Genomic DNA, 13543 nt, shown 5'->3' on the forward strand with positions numbered 1-13543 from the left:
ATTAGACTGCATATACGAACACTGCAAACTAATCATAATAATAACTTCATAAGTGATAAGAATGTGTAGATAAATGTATTATTCTTACAAGAAGAAACTGATTCTATGCCTTTCAAGGCTTATGGAATATTTGAAGGGTGATAAGGTGTGGGGATTAAGTACAAATCATCTCTTCTTCTAGCTGTTGTACCAAAAGCCTCGGTCATGTTGAGATCTTCAGGATTCACTCCCTTGGGAACTTTCCAGTCGAAGTAATACAACAACTGCGAAAGTGGGAACTCAACGTTGATCAGACCAAACATCATACCTGGACATATCCTCCTTCCGGCACCAAATGGGATGTATTCGAAGTCAGTCCCCTTGTAGTCAATAGGACTATCTATGAATCTTTCTGGGTAAAAAGTTTCGGCCTCATTCCAATGCTTGGGATCTCTTCCGATCACCCATGCATTAACTAGTACTCGAGTTTTGGCAGGTATCCCATATCCATTGATCTCACATCTTTCTGAATTTTCTCGTGGAATTAGCAAAGGAGCTGGAGGATGTAACCTTAGGGTCTCTTTGATAACTAACTTTAAATATTTTAGCTCAGGAATGCCTGATTCGTCAGCTTTTCCTCTACTATCAAAGACCTGTCTCACCTCAGCTTGTGCTTTTACGAGTACTCTTGGATTTCTGATCATTTCTACCATAGCCCAATCAAGGGTAGTAGCTGATGTTTCACTTCCAGCGCCGAAAATGTCCTGAAAAATATTTGAAATCTGGGTTAAGTGTAGAAATGCATACCGCAATTCATCAACATCATAATTGACATGCATACCACAATTATCAATTTGATATTTTCGATGGTTAACTGGAATTGACAGTCACCCTGCTCTTGAAATTTCAAAAGAATATCTACCAGATCTTCATCTTTGTGACACTTTCTGGTTTTCGATACTGTTTTGTCCTTTAAGTGTTCGTTGATAATGTTTCCAACAATCCTGAGCAGTTGTTCGTTCAACTTCTGAATTTTAGACCTTACCCCACTCATCCGATGAAGCACTTTCATTGAGGGAAACACTTCTTCGATACTGAATACTGCTGATAGCTTTGTAGCTTCCTTGATCAGTGATATGAAATCTTCCTGGTCTTTGCACTCCTTACTGAAGGCCACCTTTGAAACTAACGTGTAGGTTGATGAACACAATTTCTCTGTCAGATTAACAGGTGATCCTGCTTTTGAGAAAATCCATCTGATGAAATTTGACATCTCCTCTTCTCTAATAGATCGAAATGATTGGACACGTTTCGTGCTCAGAAGTTCGAGAATGCAAATTTTTCGTACTTGCCTCCAATATTTCCCGTAAGATGCATTGATGATTCCTGCAAAAAAGTAGATATGTTTTCTGAAGCGAGTGGCTGAGGCCTTGAAGCAAACAGAATGTCCTGAGTCTTCATGACCTCTCTTGCATATTCTGCAGAAGGGACAATCAGTAGAGGAGCTTCTCCAAGTTGCAGGTACATCAATGGTCCATGCTTTCTTGCCAACTCTCTTAGTGCACGGTGGGGTGGAGAGCTAACTAACTGGTGCAGGTTTCCTATGAGAAGTAATTTCCATTGCCCTGGAGGCAGATTTGACGTTGATTTGTTTGTTTTGGATAGTTTTCCTAGTTTGAGTACCATAAACATAAAGGAGAGGGGGCACAGAAGGATTGGGAAGGATAGGATCTGGAGCTCTACGACTAGGAATTTTGATAAGGTTATTGCCTATTCTTCTGCAACTTTGTATTGCATTTGATCATATAATGCTTAGGAGACAAATTAAGTTACTATCAGTTGTCATAGATGCCGATTCTGATGCTTCAAAATCATCGAATTACCCGAGTTATCAAACTCCTCTCTCATTGTAATGCCAGTTTCTGCAACAGCTAGATCAATTCTTACTCCTAGTAGTTGACAAATTAAGTTACTATCAGTTGTCATAGATGCCGATTCTGATGCTTCAAAATCATCGAATTACCCGATTTATCAAACTCCTCGTTCATTGTAATGCCAGTTTCTGCAACAAGCTAGATCAATTCTTACTGCTAGCCAGATATTGACAGTGCTTGCTTATTTGGATTTAACAGAAGGCATGATCTTACATTGATTAGTCATATATAATCTTCAAATCTGCATAAGAACATATCAAATCACATTCAGTTGACTTTGTTGAATGTGATCTTCTATTGAACATGCAATATGCAAATAATGCAACATAGGTCTTCGTTCAAGAACAAGACCTTATGTTTCTGTATTCACTCTCTCTATTTAGATCATTTTGTTTGTGGACTAGAAGTTGCAACAATAGACATTATAATATCAAAAGATGCCTTCAGGAGAGAGACAAGCAAAAGACTTGAGTCAGTAATTCAGTATGTCTTTTTTTGGGCTTTAGGCCTTATTTCACTTGGGCTATTTAGGGCTATTGGGCCATGTAGTTGGGCTTTAAGCTGCAATTTCTTTCAGAGGAGAGAAATGGCACTGCTTAACCCAAATTTTTTTTCTATATTCATTCAGAATATGACAGGCTTGACACAGATGTACATATATGTTTTTTTTTATAATTACAATACTTTCTATTTGCATTGCAGTGGGGTACCTGAGCGAACTCTAAAAAAGAGGCTCTCTTAAAAAAAATATTAAATATCATATGTTATTCAATAGTCTTGGGGTTACTATAACATTAGTATTTTTTTTTTTCAAAAATATGTTGTCTCGGGGATTCCGGGGCCCAGGATGGCGGCCCATTTCGCCCAACCCCAGGTATGCCCGTGTCTATTTGTATTTTGTAATGGGTGTGTTATGCATGTAAAGACAACAGCTTATCAATGTACAGTTTCCAGGTTGTCATAGTGAATGTATTATGTCTTTATCTGTCTGCTGTTGTGATATTGTCAAGGATTATTATTATCTTGTTTGCTGCAACATTTTCAAAGATCCCATTTATTTTTTAAGAAACTTGTTCATATAAGATAATCTTACTATGTAATTTAATCTAGATGGTGATTTAAATAAGCAATATTTGGCCCGGTACCATTGGAGACTGAGGTATCTTGGTTTGAAACTTACTGTATCTAAGGTCATGGTGTCAAGTATGGCAAAGATAATGACTTGTTTTTGGCTCTGCATAATTTTGCAGGTTGGCTCGTTTTGTCGAAGCTAATTACTTCTGCACTTTCGTGATGGAGTTTCAATTCCCTTTCTTTCCTGTTCTTTTATGCTTCATTTCCTTCATGTTTATGGTGCTGAAAGTTATACAGAGATTCAAGTCAACTTCAAAGCTACCGCCAGGGCTATGGAAGCTGCCTCTTATAGGAAATCTGCACCAACTGGTTGGCTCTCCATTGACACACCGTGTATTACGAGACTTGGCGAAGAAGCATGGACCATTGATGTACCTATACCTTGGAGAAGTACCCACCCTTGTTGTTTCCTCAGCAGAGTACGCGAAAGAGGTAATGAAGACTCATGACATTATCTTTGCTTCTAGGCCTTCGTTACTTGCCACAGAAATCATGTCTTACAACACTACAGACATTGTTTACGCACCTTATGGTGATTATTGGAGGAAAATCCGAAAGATTTGCGTGCTTGAACTTTTGAGCGTGAAACGGGTCCAATCTTTTAGACCGATAAGAGAAGAACACATTTCCAAATTTGTCGAATGGGTTTTCTCAAAATCAGGATCAACTATCAACTTGACTGAAAAATTGTACTCGACAACGTATACCTTGATAGCAAAGTTGGCTTTCAGTGAGGAATCAGGAGACCATGAAGAGTTCATATCAGTAACCAAGGAAGTCATAAAGCTAACAACAGGGTTCAATATCCCAGACGTGTTTCCTTCCTTGAAATGGCTTCATCAGATCGATACAACGAGGTCTAAACTTATTGAGTCGCATGAAAAGAACGACAGGATGCTTGACAACATCATCAATGAACACATTAAGGGAAAAGTGACGACAAAAAAGACCAGAAAATGTGAAGATTTGGTTGATGTTCTTCTGAAATTTCACGAGCAGGGTGACCTTGATCAAAGTCCATTAACTATTGACAATATCAAAGCAGTAATACTGGTACGTACTACAAGAGCTCCTCTGACTCTGTGTACTTTAATTTTACCTGCTAATTGATGCTTGCTAACCTTTCCGGGGCTTATTTGACGTAGTTTTACAAATCTTTCTCAGGACATCTTTGTTGCTGGAGGTGAATCGTCAGCTGTAACAATTGATTGGACTATGGCAGAATTGATAAAGAACCCAAGAGTAATGGAAAAGGCACAAGCTGAGGTGAGAAAAGTCTTTGATAGTAAAACTACCGTTGATGAATCTGGACTTGCTGAACTAGAATATCTGAAGTTAGTCATTAAAGAAACTCTAAGATTACACCCTCCAGCTCCCTTATTGATTCCAAGAGAAAACACAGAGAGTTCTGTGATTGACGGATACGAGATACCTGTCAGGACCAAAGTGATTGTTAATGGATGGGCTATTGGAAGAGATCCCAAGTATTGGACTGACCCAGAAACATTTTACCCAGAAAGGTTCTTGGAAAATTCAGTCGACTTCAAGGGGACTAATTTTGAGTACGTACCATTTGGTGCTGGAAGGAGAATATGTCCTGGTATAACTTTTGGTCTCGCGAATATTGAGCTTCCGCTTTCACAGTTGTTGTACTATTTCGATTGGAAACTCCCGAATGGAATGAATGGCGAGGATATCAGCATGATGGAGTCATTTGGCTTAACGGTTAGAAGAAGAGAGGATCTGTACTTGATTCCCACTCCTTATCATCCTTGATTAACTTGTTTGATTTCTAGGCCTTAAAAGTGAACCAAGTCAGTTTCTGATCTTGCTTTGTGGTTGAGGCAGACGTACTCTGCATAATATGTGGTCTATATGTAATTATTACAGTTGTTTTTTTTTTCCCCTTACAGGCGAGTGTTCTAATAAGAAATCTCTTCTTTACTGCTTTAGAATGTCATTTTGAAGATAATTGTTTTACTTTTTTAATAGGTGAAAATGTAGTCCAATGTTAGAGTTGCAAAGATGCAAATGTGGAATCTAGAGATAGACTTGAATTTATTGAATCGTATTCCTATATGATTGACTTGAGACAAGGCATGAAGCTTTCACAAACTTACAAACCAAATGAGATGTCCATACACCAAATTCTTTGTAGGTACAATCTTGCAAAGGTTCAAATATGTCCATAATTCATAATCGAGGAGGAATTGAGATCCGGTTTTCAAGAATGAGCTTGGAGCTCTAGGAAACCATGAAAAATCCTATATTCACCAACTTTCCACTAAGGAATCATTGAGATGATTGAAACAAGCCTTACGGCTATGAATTGGGGATATTATGAAGCTACTCAACCAATCATTGAAGTGAAATTGAATAAAATGAAGAAAAAGTCATTTTTGAAGCTAGTCAGAGGTGAAATGAGATCGATCGGGAATATTTGAGATTGATCGGACTATGTTGAATCAAAGCTGGAGTTGAAGACAGCGGTGAACTTGAATCATCAGGAAATTATTTAGATCGATTGGGGTGTGATGCAAGAACAAATTTAGTAATTTTGAAGACAAAGAGGAGAGATGGAAAATACTAGGAGGAGAAGAGGCCACATCACCTATATTCTTTGTTTGACATTCTCTTATTCAAGACTTGAGCTTTATTGAGGATTTCTTTGATGCAACCAACAAGACTTAGTAAAAAAAGATTTTATTTGATTCGTGGAGCTAAAATGGAGGGGACAAGATTGCATAGTACAAGACATCCAATGGCTTAGAATTAAAGGCTCAAATTTGAAGGTTCATATGGATCCAATGGCTGCTATGCAAAGAAACAAAGTTCTCAACTTTGAAGACATCCTCCAACGGTTGGGATATGGGTGGCTAGGATTAGTTTGTTCAAAAACATCAAGGGCCAAGATGAAGTCATGAATGGAAGGTCAAGATTGAAAGATTGAAGATTGATCCAAGGGTGGAGAATGTGTAGAGACAAATTGAAGATTGTTCCAAGGGTCCGTGCTATTGCTACTTCAATCTACATCATCAAGTGAAAGATCTTCTCCATTCAAGCCTCTACACTCAAAGACTTCTCACTACTCTTACTTTTGTAAAAGGGAAGTTCCTACATATTTTAGGCTTTGCTTACTTACAATCAAAACCTCTCTTACTCTTAAAATCATATCCTATCCTTGAGAGTGTTGTATGTTGGGGGTTTAATTTATTTTAGTGAATGAAAGGGGACATATTGTACTAACTTGATGCTAGTGGTATTACACCAAGTGGTTGTTTTGTCCCTTTTTGTTTACATCTTTTCATTTGTTTGAACAGTTACGCCTATAGTTATAGACGGTTACCTGTTCATGTGTTAGTTTTAATTGGTTTTTTCATCAATAGTCACATTATTCATGTAGAGTCAATTGTGAAAGGTTGTGTACTTTGGAGAGAGACGCTATATATGGTTCACAAGGGATTTAAAGAGGAGATTGCTTTCTTTTAATATAAGAATTTGTCGTATCCTACTAGACAATCACCATTGAAACTGCTAAGCAATCTTAAGAGCAGGGTGCAAATTTGTGGGGCTCTGAAAACCACACCTTAGTGGAGTTGGAAAAATAATAGATTGGTGAATCTAGATAGTAGACGTAGAAAAAGAGTCTCCGAACCACTATAAATCACTGTGTTGATTTTGCTTGCTTACTTCATTTACTTGATTGTTGCTTATTTGCTGAAATTTTTGAAACCCCAATTTACCCATGCAAGTTCCCATAGCTAAATTTTGAATTTTGATCTAAAATTTTATAAAGTGTTCATTAGAGTGTTGTGACATTGCATATACAATTTTGTTGCATTTTGACATCATTTGTTAGGCGAAATTGGTGTTGCAAAATCTGTGCACAGTGTGTTGTTGCAAAATATGTTTTTGTGATTCTTGATCAATTGATATTTTATCATTCATTATATGGTATCACATTTTACATTTGAATGGAATTGATTAGGATAATCATTAGAAGTCCAATTTGTGTGCTACTTGTTAGTTGTGACATTGATTTGTTGAAAATTGTAAAATGGGGTTCCAATTGAAAATTGGTGGCACAATTCACCCCCCTCTTGTGTTAAACACGATCCCTCAATACATGCCAATTATATTATCCTCTTGTGTTAAACACGATCCCTCAATAGATGCCAATTATATTATCTGTTTTACGGTTTCTGTTTTGAGGTTCTGAATCCCTTGGATACATCGTATTACCCTCAAGGGTTTATTCCACATGGGCCTAGCAACTGAGCCTTGATCCGAGTAACTCAAGCCCATGAAAATGCCTAATTGACATGTAAGGAGAGACTTTGCACATATAAACCACTCGGCAGACATACATATGTCCGATGTGGTATATTGTTTCTTAACACATGCCTTATTTGTCTTCATGTAGTAGGTAATAAAATTCTCAAATTTGACTCTGTATTATCTCTATGAAATCGGGGAGGCCATCTAGATGAATATGATAAGTGACTATGATCTCTTCATTAATGTTGAAAATTTGTGTGGCTTAAGCTTTGATCCATTTCAAAACCTCCTTATGTCAAACCCCTTATTTGGCTCCATATAGAAAAAGAAACCTCTTTATTTTTCTTCCTTCAATAGCGACTGTAAAAGTCCCACATCGTTTGATGTGGGAAATGCCTTATAGTTTATAAGGACAAGCCCCTCCATTACTCCCAACAAGGCCTTTTCCTAGGTTTGAGTGGGTTGGGCCTAAGGAAAAACAAAGCCGTGCGGGCCCGATGTATCCACGGGAATCGGACAACCCAAAGCGGACAATATTATTGGTGTGGATTTACAACAGCGACCTTTACTTGCACCGCATAAGGACTCTCACTTCAAATATGACTATTCTTCCTTCTTAAAAATCAAACTCCTTCATTGGAAAGTTTTGTTCCAATAAAAACACTCTTAAAAATCTTACTAAATAAAATTCATCTAGTTTGAATTAATATTCCAAAAAGGATAAAAAGTCATAATATATGGTTTTATTGTCTAAAATACTCTCATCTTCATCCTCAAACATGGCTTATACCTGCTGCACATGATTCATCTCTGACATTCGCCGGAAGCTTCGTCTTCACCCCTCATGGATTATTCGAGAGTTCTATGATATTTTTTAGTGATTTGTCATCTCGATTTTTGTTGTATTCGAACTAGATCTACTCATACTCACCACAAGACTTTTCCTTCGAGATGTCATTACATCATTATTTTTGATAGTTTTTGTGGTGATTTTCATGGTCTTTTGTTTCTGATTTGGGATATGCAGATTGCAGGTGATTTGTTATCTGTTTCGATTAATTTGATATCTGTCATAATGTTATCTGTCTTGCTAAATATTATTTGCCTTGTTAAAATGTTACTCGTGTTTAATGAAATGTTATCTGTTTGAAGTTTCAAAACAGATAAGATATCATAATAGATCCGAAACAAATATAATATCTGCAGATTTCGATATGATTTTAGATGAAAAAAAGAGTTCGAAAAATCAATAAAACCTCAAAGGTGATGCGCCTTGATCCGTGGAGTTGATTGGGGGTATTGATGGTTGCTGACGTTGGGTGTATTGGCCAAATCTAACTCTTTTTCAAATGGTGGCCGTTATTTCATGAAGCTTTTTTGGAGACTCAAGTGATTTTCTACTGCCAGTGATGACTGGGCTTTGATTAGGCTGACCAAGAGCTTCATTTCGATAGTTTGTTCGTCGAAAACGATGGTTGGAGGACCAACTTCTGATATGGTGACACAAGGAGGAAGAAGAAGAAGAAAGGAGGAAGGAGGGAGGGTATTCTGATAAGTTAATAGGCTTTGTCGTTTTTTCTAAATTTTTTTTAGGTTATCTTTATTGGAATACAACTTTTAATTTTTGTCCTTATGGGTAAAAACCCCATTATTAAGTAACATATTGTACACAAATTCAAGAAGTTTGACCCTAATCCTTGAGTCATGACTTTTGGACATAGTGGGGTAGCATCAATTGTATTAAGAACACACATGTTTAGTCCTATTAACATCAGCTCTTGGCAAAAAGACAATTGAAGTGCGTAACTATAGTTGGTATGGATTCTTAATTATGTAGGCCATGGTCTAAGACTTCAAAGATGCCATGAAACTAGATAACAAAACTTCATGTCTATATATTCGATCAACTTTTGCAAATCAGTCACTACTCACATCTAGCTCCAAATTCATCAACCCTTTCTTCATGGATCTGCAACTCTCGTCCTTCCTGATCCTTTCGAGCATCATTTTATTTATTTTAATGGTGCTGAAGATGGTTATGAAACCTAAATCACATTCAAATCTGCCTCCGGGGCCGTGGAAGCTACCTTTCATTGGAAACTTACATCAATCAGTACTGAAGCTACCACATCGAGCGCTACGAGACTTGGCCAAAAAGCATGGACCATTGATGCACCTTCATGTTGGGGAGGTACCAACATTGGTTGTTTCTTCGGCAGAGTACGCAAAAGAGGTAATGAAAACTCAGGACCTTATTTTTGCTTCGAGGCCTCCTCTAAACGCTGTGAAAGTCATTACTTATGATTACACTGACATAGCCTTTGCACCCTATGGTGATTATTGGAGGCAACTAAGGAAAATTTGCACACTAGAGCTTTTGAGCTCGAAACGTGTCCAGTCATTTAGGCTAATAAGAGAGCAAAATATGTCGAATTTCATCGAATGGATTGATTCAAACTCAGGCTCATCGATCAATCTGACAGAAAAATTGTACTCAACAACATATACCTTACTTTCAGAGATGATATTTGGTAGGACATATGGTGGACAAGAAGAATTCATATCATATGCTATGAAAACCCTAAAGTTAGCAGGAGGATTCAATATCTTGGATATGTTTCCTTCTATGAAATTGCTTCATCAAATTACTGGAGAAAACTCAAAACTTGAGAAGTTACATGAACAAAGTGAAGAGATTGTTGGAAACATTATCAACCAACACATTAAGGATTCGAAAACCAGAAAACTCGATGCAGAGGAAGATCTACTCGATGTTCTCTTGAAATTTCATGAGGAGGGTGACTTTCCATTAACCATCAACAATATCAAATCAGTAATTAAGGTAAGCTTTTTTACATTAAATGAATGCAACTTGATTACAAACTATTTGGTTATTTAACAAAATTTTGTGTTTCTTTAGGACATGTTTGGTGCTGGAAGTGAAACATCAGCGACGGTCGTTGATTGGGCTATTGCAGAAATGATGAAAAATCCAAGAGTAATGAAGAAGGCACAAGCCGAGGTGAGACAGGTTTTCGATAGTAGAGGAATTGTCGATGAAAAGGGCATTCCTGATCTAAACTATTTGAAGTTAGTCATCAAAGAAACTCTAAGAGTACACCCTCCAGCTCCCTTATTGCTTCCAAGAGAAAACTTAGAGAGTGTTGTGATTGATGGATACGAGATACCTGTTAAGACCAAAGTGATTGTTAATGGATGGGCTATTGGAAGAGATCCCAAGTATTGGACTGACCCGGAAACCTTTTACCCAGAAAGATTCTTGGAAAATTCAGTCGATTTCAAGGGGACTAATTTTGAGTACATACCATTTGGTGCTGGAAGGAGAATGTGTCCTGGTATAACTTTGGGTCTAGCGAATACTGAGCTTCAGCTTTCACAGTTGTTGTACTACTTTGATTGGAAACTCCCAAATGGAATGAATGGCGAAGATATCAGCATGATGGAGTCATTTGGCTTAACGGTTAGAAGAAGAGAGGATATGTACTTAATTCCTACTCCCTATCATCCTTGATTAACTGGTTTAATTTCTAAGCCTTAAATAAGAACCAAGTTAGTTTTTGATCTGTCTTTGTGGTTGCGGCAGACGTACTCTGAATAATTTGTGGTGCATATGTAATGATTATAGCTGTTTTTTTACCTTGCAGGAGAGTGATCTAATAAGAAATCACTTATTTACCACTTTAGAATGCCATTTTGAAGATAATGTTTTACTTTTTTTATAGGCAAACATGTGACTTAATGGTAGAGTTGTAGAGGTGCAATCTAGAGATAACATGTTCAATTCCTAAAAACAATCTCTCCATATATCATGTGGGGGTAAGATCTACGTACATTTTGTCAACCCTTGACCCCCCGCTCACTGTGAGATTCTTGTGCACAAGTTTTGTTTTTTTTGGCCATGACCGGTTACACACAATATTGAAACACCATAAGCTCCATGTTGTTAAGAATTGCTCCAACTTTGCTTCTCCAGGTTAGTCCATCCAGGAACTCTTGGGGTCGGGGCGGTCATGGAAATCTCACAAACACCAAATACACACATCACAAGACTTTAACTAAGCAACCCTTTGCTTAAATGAAACCAACACAATTGACATTACAAATTTATAACATAAGATGTGTAATTGTGAATCCATGATATTGACGTTGAAGAAAGTAAACAAAGAGAAAACTACATTTTTTTTCGAGGAAAAAAATATATATATAACAACAACGATATGATATTGATGTTGAATAAACAAAGAAAGAGAACAAATTGAAACAGAAAGTAAACAAAAGGCATCAAGACTAAAGGATTACGCAAAATATTTGCGGTCCATAAGGATCCCCGATAAACCTTACCGAAAAAGCATTCTCATCGACATACATGATTGTTTCTAAGGCAGCATTTAGTAGGGATTATGGTGAGTTGCAGCAAAAATTCACGTCACTCATGAAGGAAATTGTACAATTGTCATCAGGATTCGACGTGTCAGCGGTGTTTCCTTCCATGACATTTCTTCGCCTGATTAGTCCGGCGAACGCCAAAATTGTGAGGATACATCAACAGATGGATGGGATTCTTGGATACATTATCAATGAACAACTAAAGCTCAAGGCGACATCAATGACTAGTAACCGCGAAGAAGATCAAGATTTCGTAAATGTTCTTTTGAAGTTTCATGAGAGGGGTGACCTTGATGTTTCATTGAATATCGAAAATATCAAAGCAATAATCTTGGTAAGCACTTGGATTAACCGATTTATGAGATCAAAGCCACTCAAAATTCATTTCGGAGCGAAATACCTCCTGTATAAGTTTAAGTTATTTCTTTCAAGACATTATTTTCTTAAGTTCGATTCCCAATGAGAATAATATCCTTGTAACCACGCGTTGGGCTTTGACCTGACCTATCCTCACGTCAGGTGAGAAACTTCTATGCGTGCGGGCTTGAATGCCCAACTTTAGGCGCATATCGAATGTCCAAAGAGCAAACTTGTACAATGTGATGTCTTCTCGATAACCAAAAATGTTTACTTAATCGGACCAAACTTCATGGAGTTTAGTTGCATATTAGTCTTACATCATTGTTATTAGTTACTAACATTTTTTTTTGGGTTCTTAATTAGAACATTTTTTTCTACTGGAAGTGAAACATCAGGCATGACGGTTGACTGGTCTATGGTAGAAATGCTGAGAAACCCAAGAGTAATGAAAAAGGCACAAGCAGAGGTGAGACGGGTTTTTGATAGCAGAGGAAGTGTTGATGAGGCATGCATTGTAGAACTGAAATATTTGAAGCTGGTCGTTAAAGAAACACTAAGATTACACCCTCCAGCGCCATTACTAATTCCAAGAGAAAATGAGGACAAGTGTGAAATCAACGGATATGAAATACCTAGCAAAACTAGAGTGATGGTGAATGCATGGGCTATTGGCCGGAAGAGATCCCAAGTATTGGACTGAACCCGAAAGATATTACCCGGAAAGGTTTCTCAATAGCCCGATAGACTTCAAGGGGGCCAATTTCGAATACATCCCATTTGGTGCTGGAAGAAGGATATGTCCTGGCATGACGTTTGGTCTTGCTAATGTTGAGCTTTCGCTCTCACAGTTGTTGTACTATTTTGACTGGAAACTTCCCAATGAAATGAACCCTGAAGATCTCACCATGACCGAAGAGTTCGGTATAACAATTAGAAGAAGAGATGATCTCTACATAATCCCAATTCCTTATCACCCTTCACCTAGTCACTAAACCTTCAAAGCCAATGTTTGACCTTAATTTCTTTCATGAGGATTCATAAGTAGTTTGTATCAGTTCATATATGGTTTGTTGTGTCAAGTTTAGCAGTATTGTGTGTATCCTCCATTGAAACTAGTGTTAAACATTGCAGTTTTTGTCTGAGCTGGTGATACAAACAAGGATTCCATACATCCTAAAATAAATATGATAACGTGAATCATTTAACAAAATAGGACGAAAGAAATGACGAATCCCCATATTCTCGCACCCGTCTTGGTGCTTCTTAGATGAGGAAGATGTAGAATTGTAGATGCAAAGACGGAAAAAATAGGACGAAATGGAAGATAGTGATATAAATATTTTTCTTTAGTAGAAGTATGGTGACGCCTTTGAGTTGATTGATTTAGTGGGGGAAATTAAATATTGGATACGTTAGGCATTGGACAGCTGACGGATAAAACCAATAGAAAT

General features: G+C 37.4%; 2 protein-coding genes and 1 pseudogene across 3 annotated transcripts; 2 read left to right on the forward strand and 1 right to left on the reverse strand.

The window, feature by feature from the left end:
* Positions 1-119: 119 nt before the first annotated feature.
* LOC119986100 lies at positions 120-1713 on the reverse strand (annotated as a pseudogene).
* A 1425-nt stretch (positions 1714-3138) lies between these two features.
* LOC119986044 (cytochrome P450 71D9-like) lies at positions 3139-5045 on the forward strand. The gene is made up of 2 exons (XM_038830576.1): positions 3139-4100; positions 4212-5045. The coding sequence occupies exons 1-2, from the start codon at positions 3207-3209 to the stop codon at positions 4821-4823; spliced, it is 1506 nt and encodes a 501-aa protein (XP_038686504.1). The 5' UTR covers positions 3139-3206; the 3' UTR covers positions 4824-5045.
* Positions 5046-9177: 4132 nt separating this feature from the next.
* LOC119985392 (cytochrome P450 71D9-like) lies at positions 9178-13171 on the forward strand. Of its 2 annotated transcripts, none has more exons than XM_038829693.1 (3): positions 9178-10167; positions 10246-10673; positions 12886-13171. In XM_038829693.1, the coding sequence occupies exons 1-3, from the start codon at positions 9190-9192 to the stop codon at positions 13082-13084; spliced, it is 1605 nt and encodes a 534-aa protein (XP_038685621.1). In that variant the 5' UTR covers positions 9178-9189; the 3' UTR covers positions 13085-13171. The 2 variants fall into 2 exon arrangements, with proteins under 2 accessions (XP_038685621.1, XP_038685619.1); XM_038829691.1 differs by lacking the exon at positions 12886-13171 and having other exon boundaries at positions 9365-9558; positions 9861-10167; positions 10246-11008.
* Positions 13172-13543: the final 372 nt, after the last annotated feature.

Source organism: Tripterygium wilfordii, chromosome 19 (assembly GCF_013401445.1).
Source record: "Tripterygium wilfordii isolate XIE 37 chromosome 19, ASM1340144v1, whole genome shotgun sequence".
NCBI classification, from domain to species: Eukaryota; Viridiplantae; Streptophyta; class Magnoliopsida; order Celastrales; family Celastraceae; genus Tripterygium; species Tripterygium wilfordii.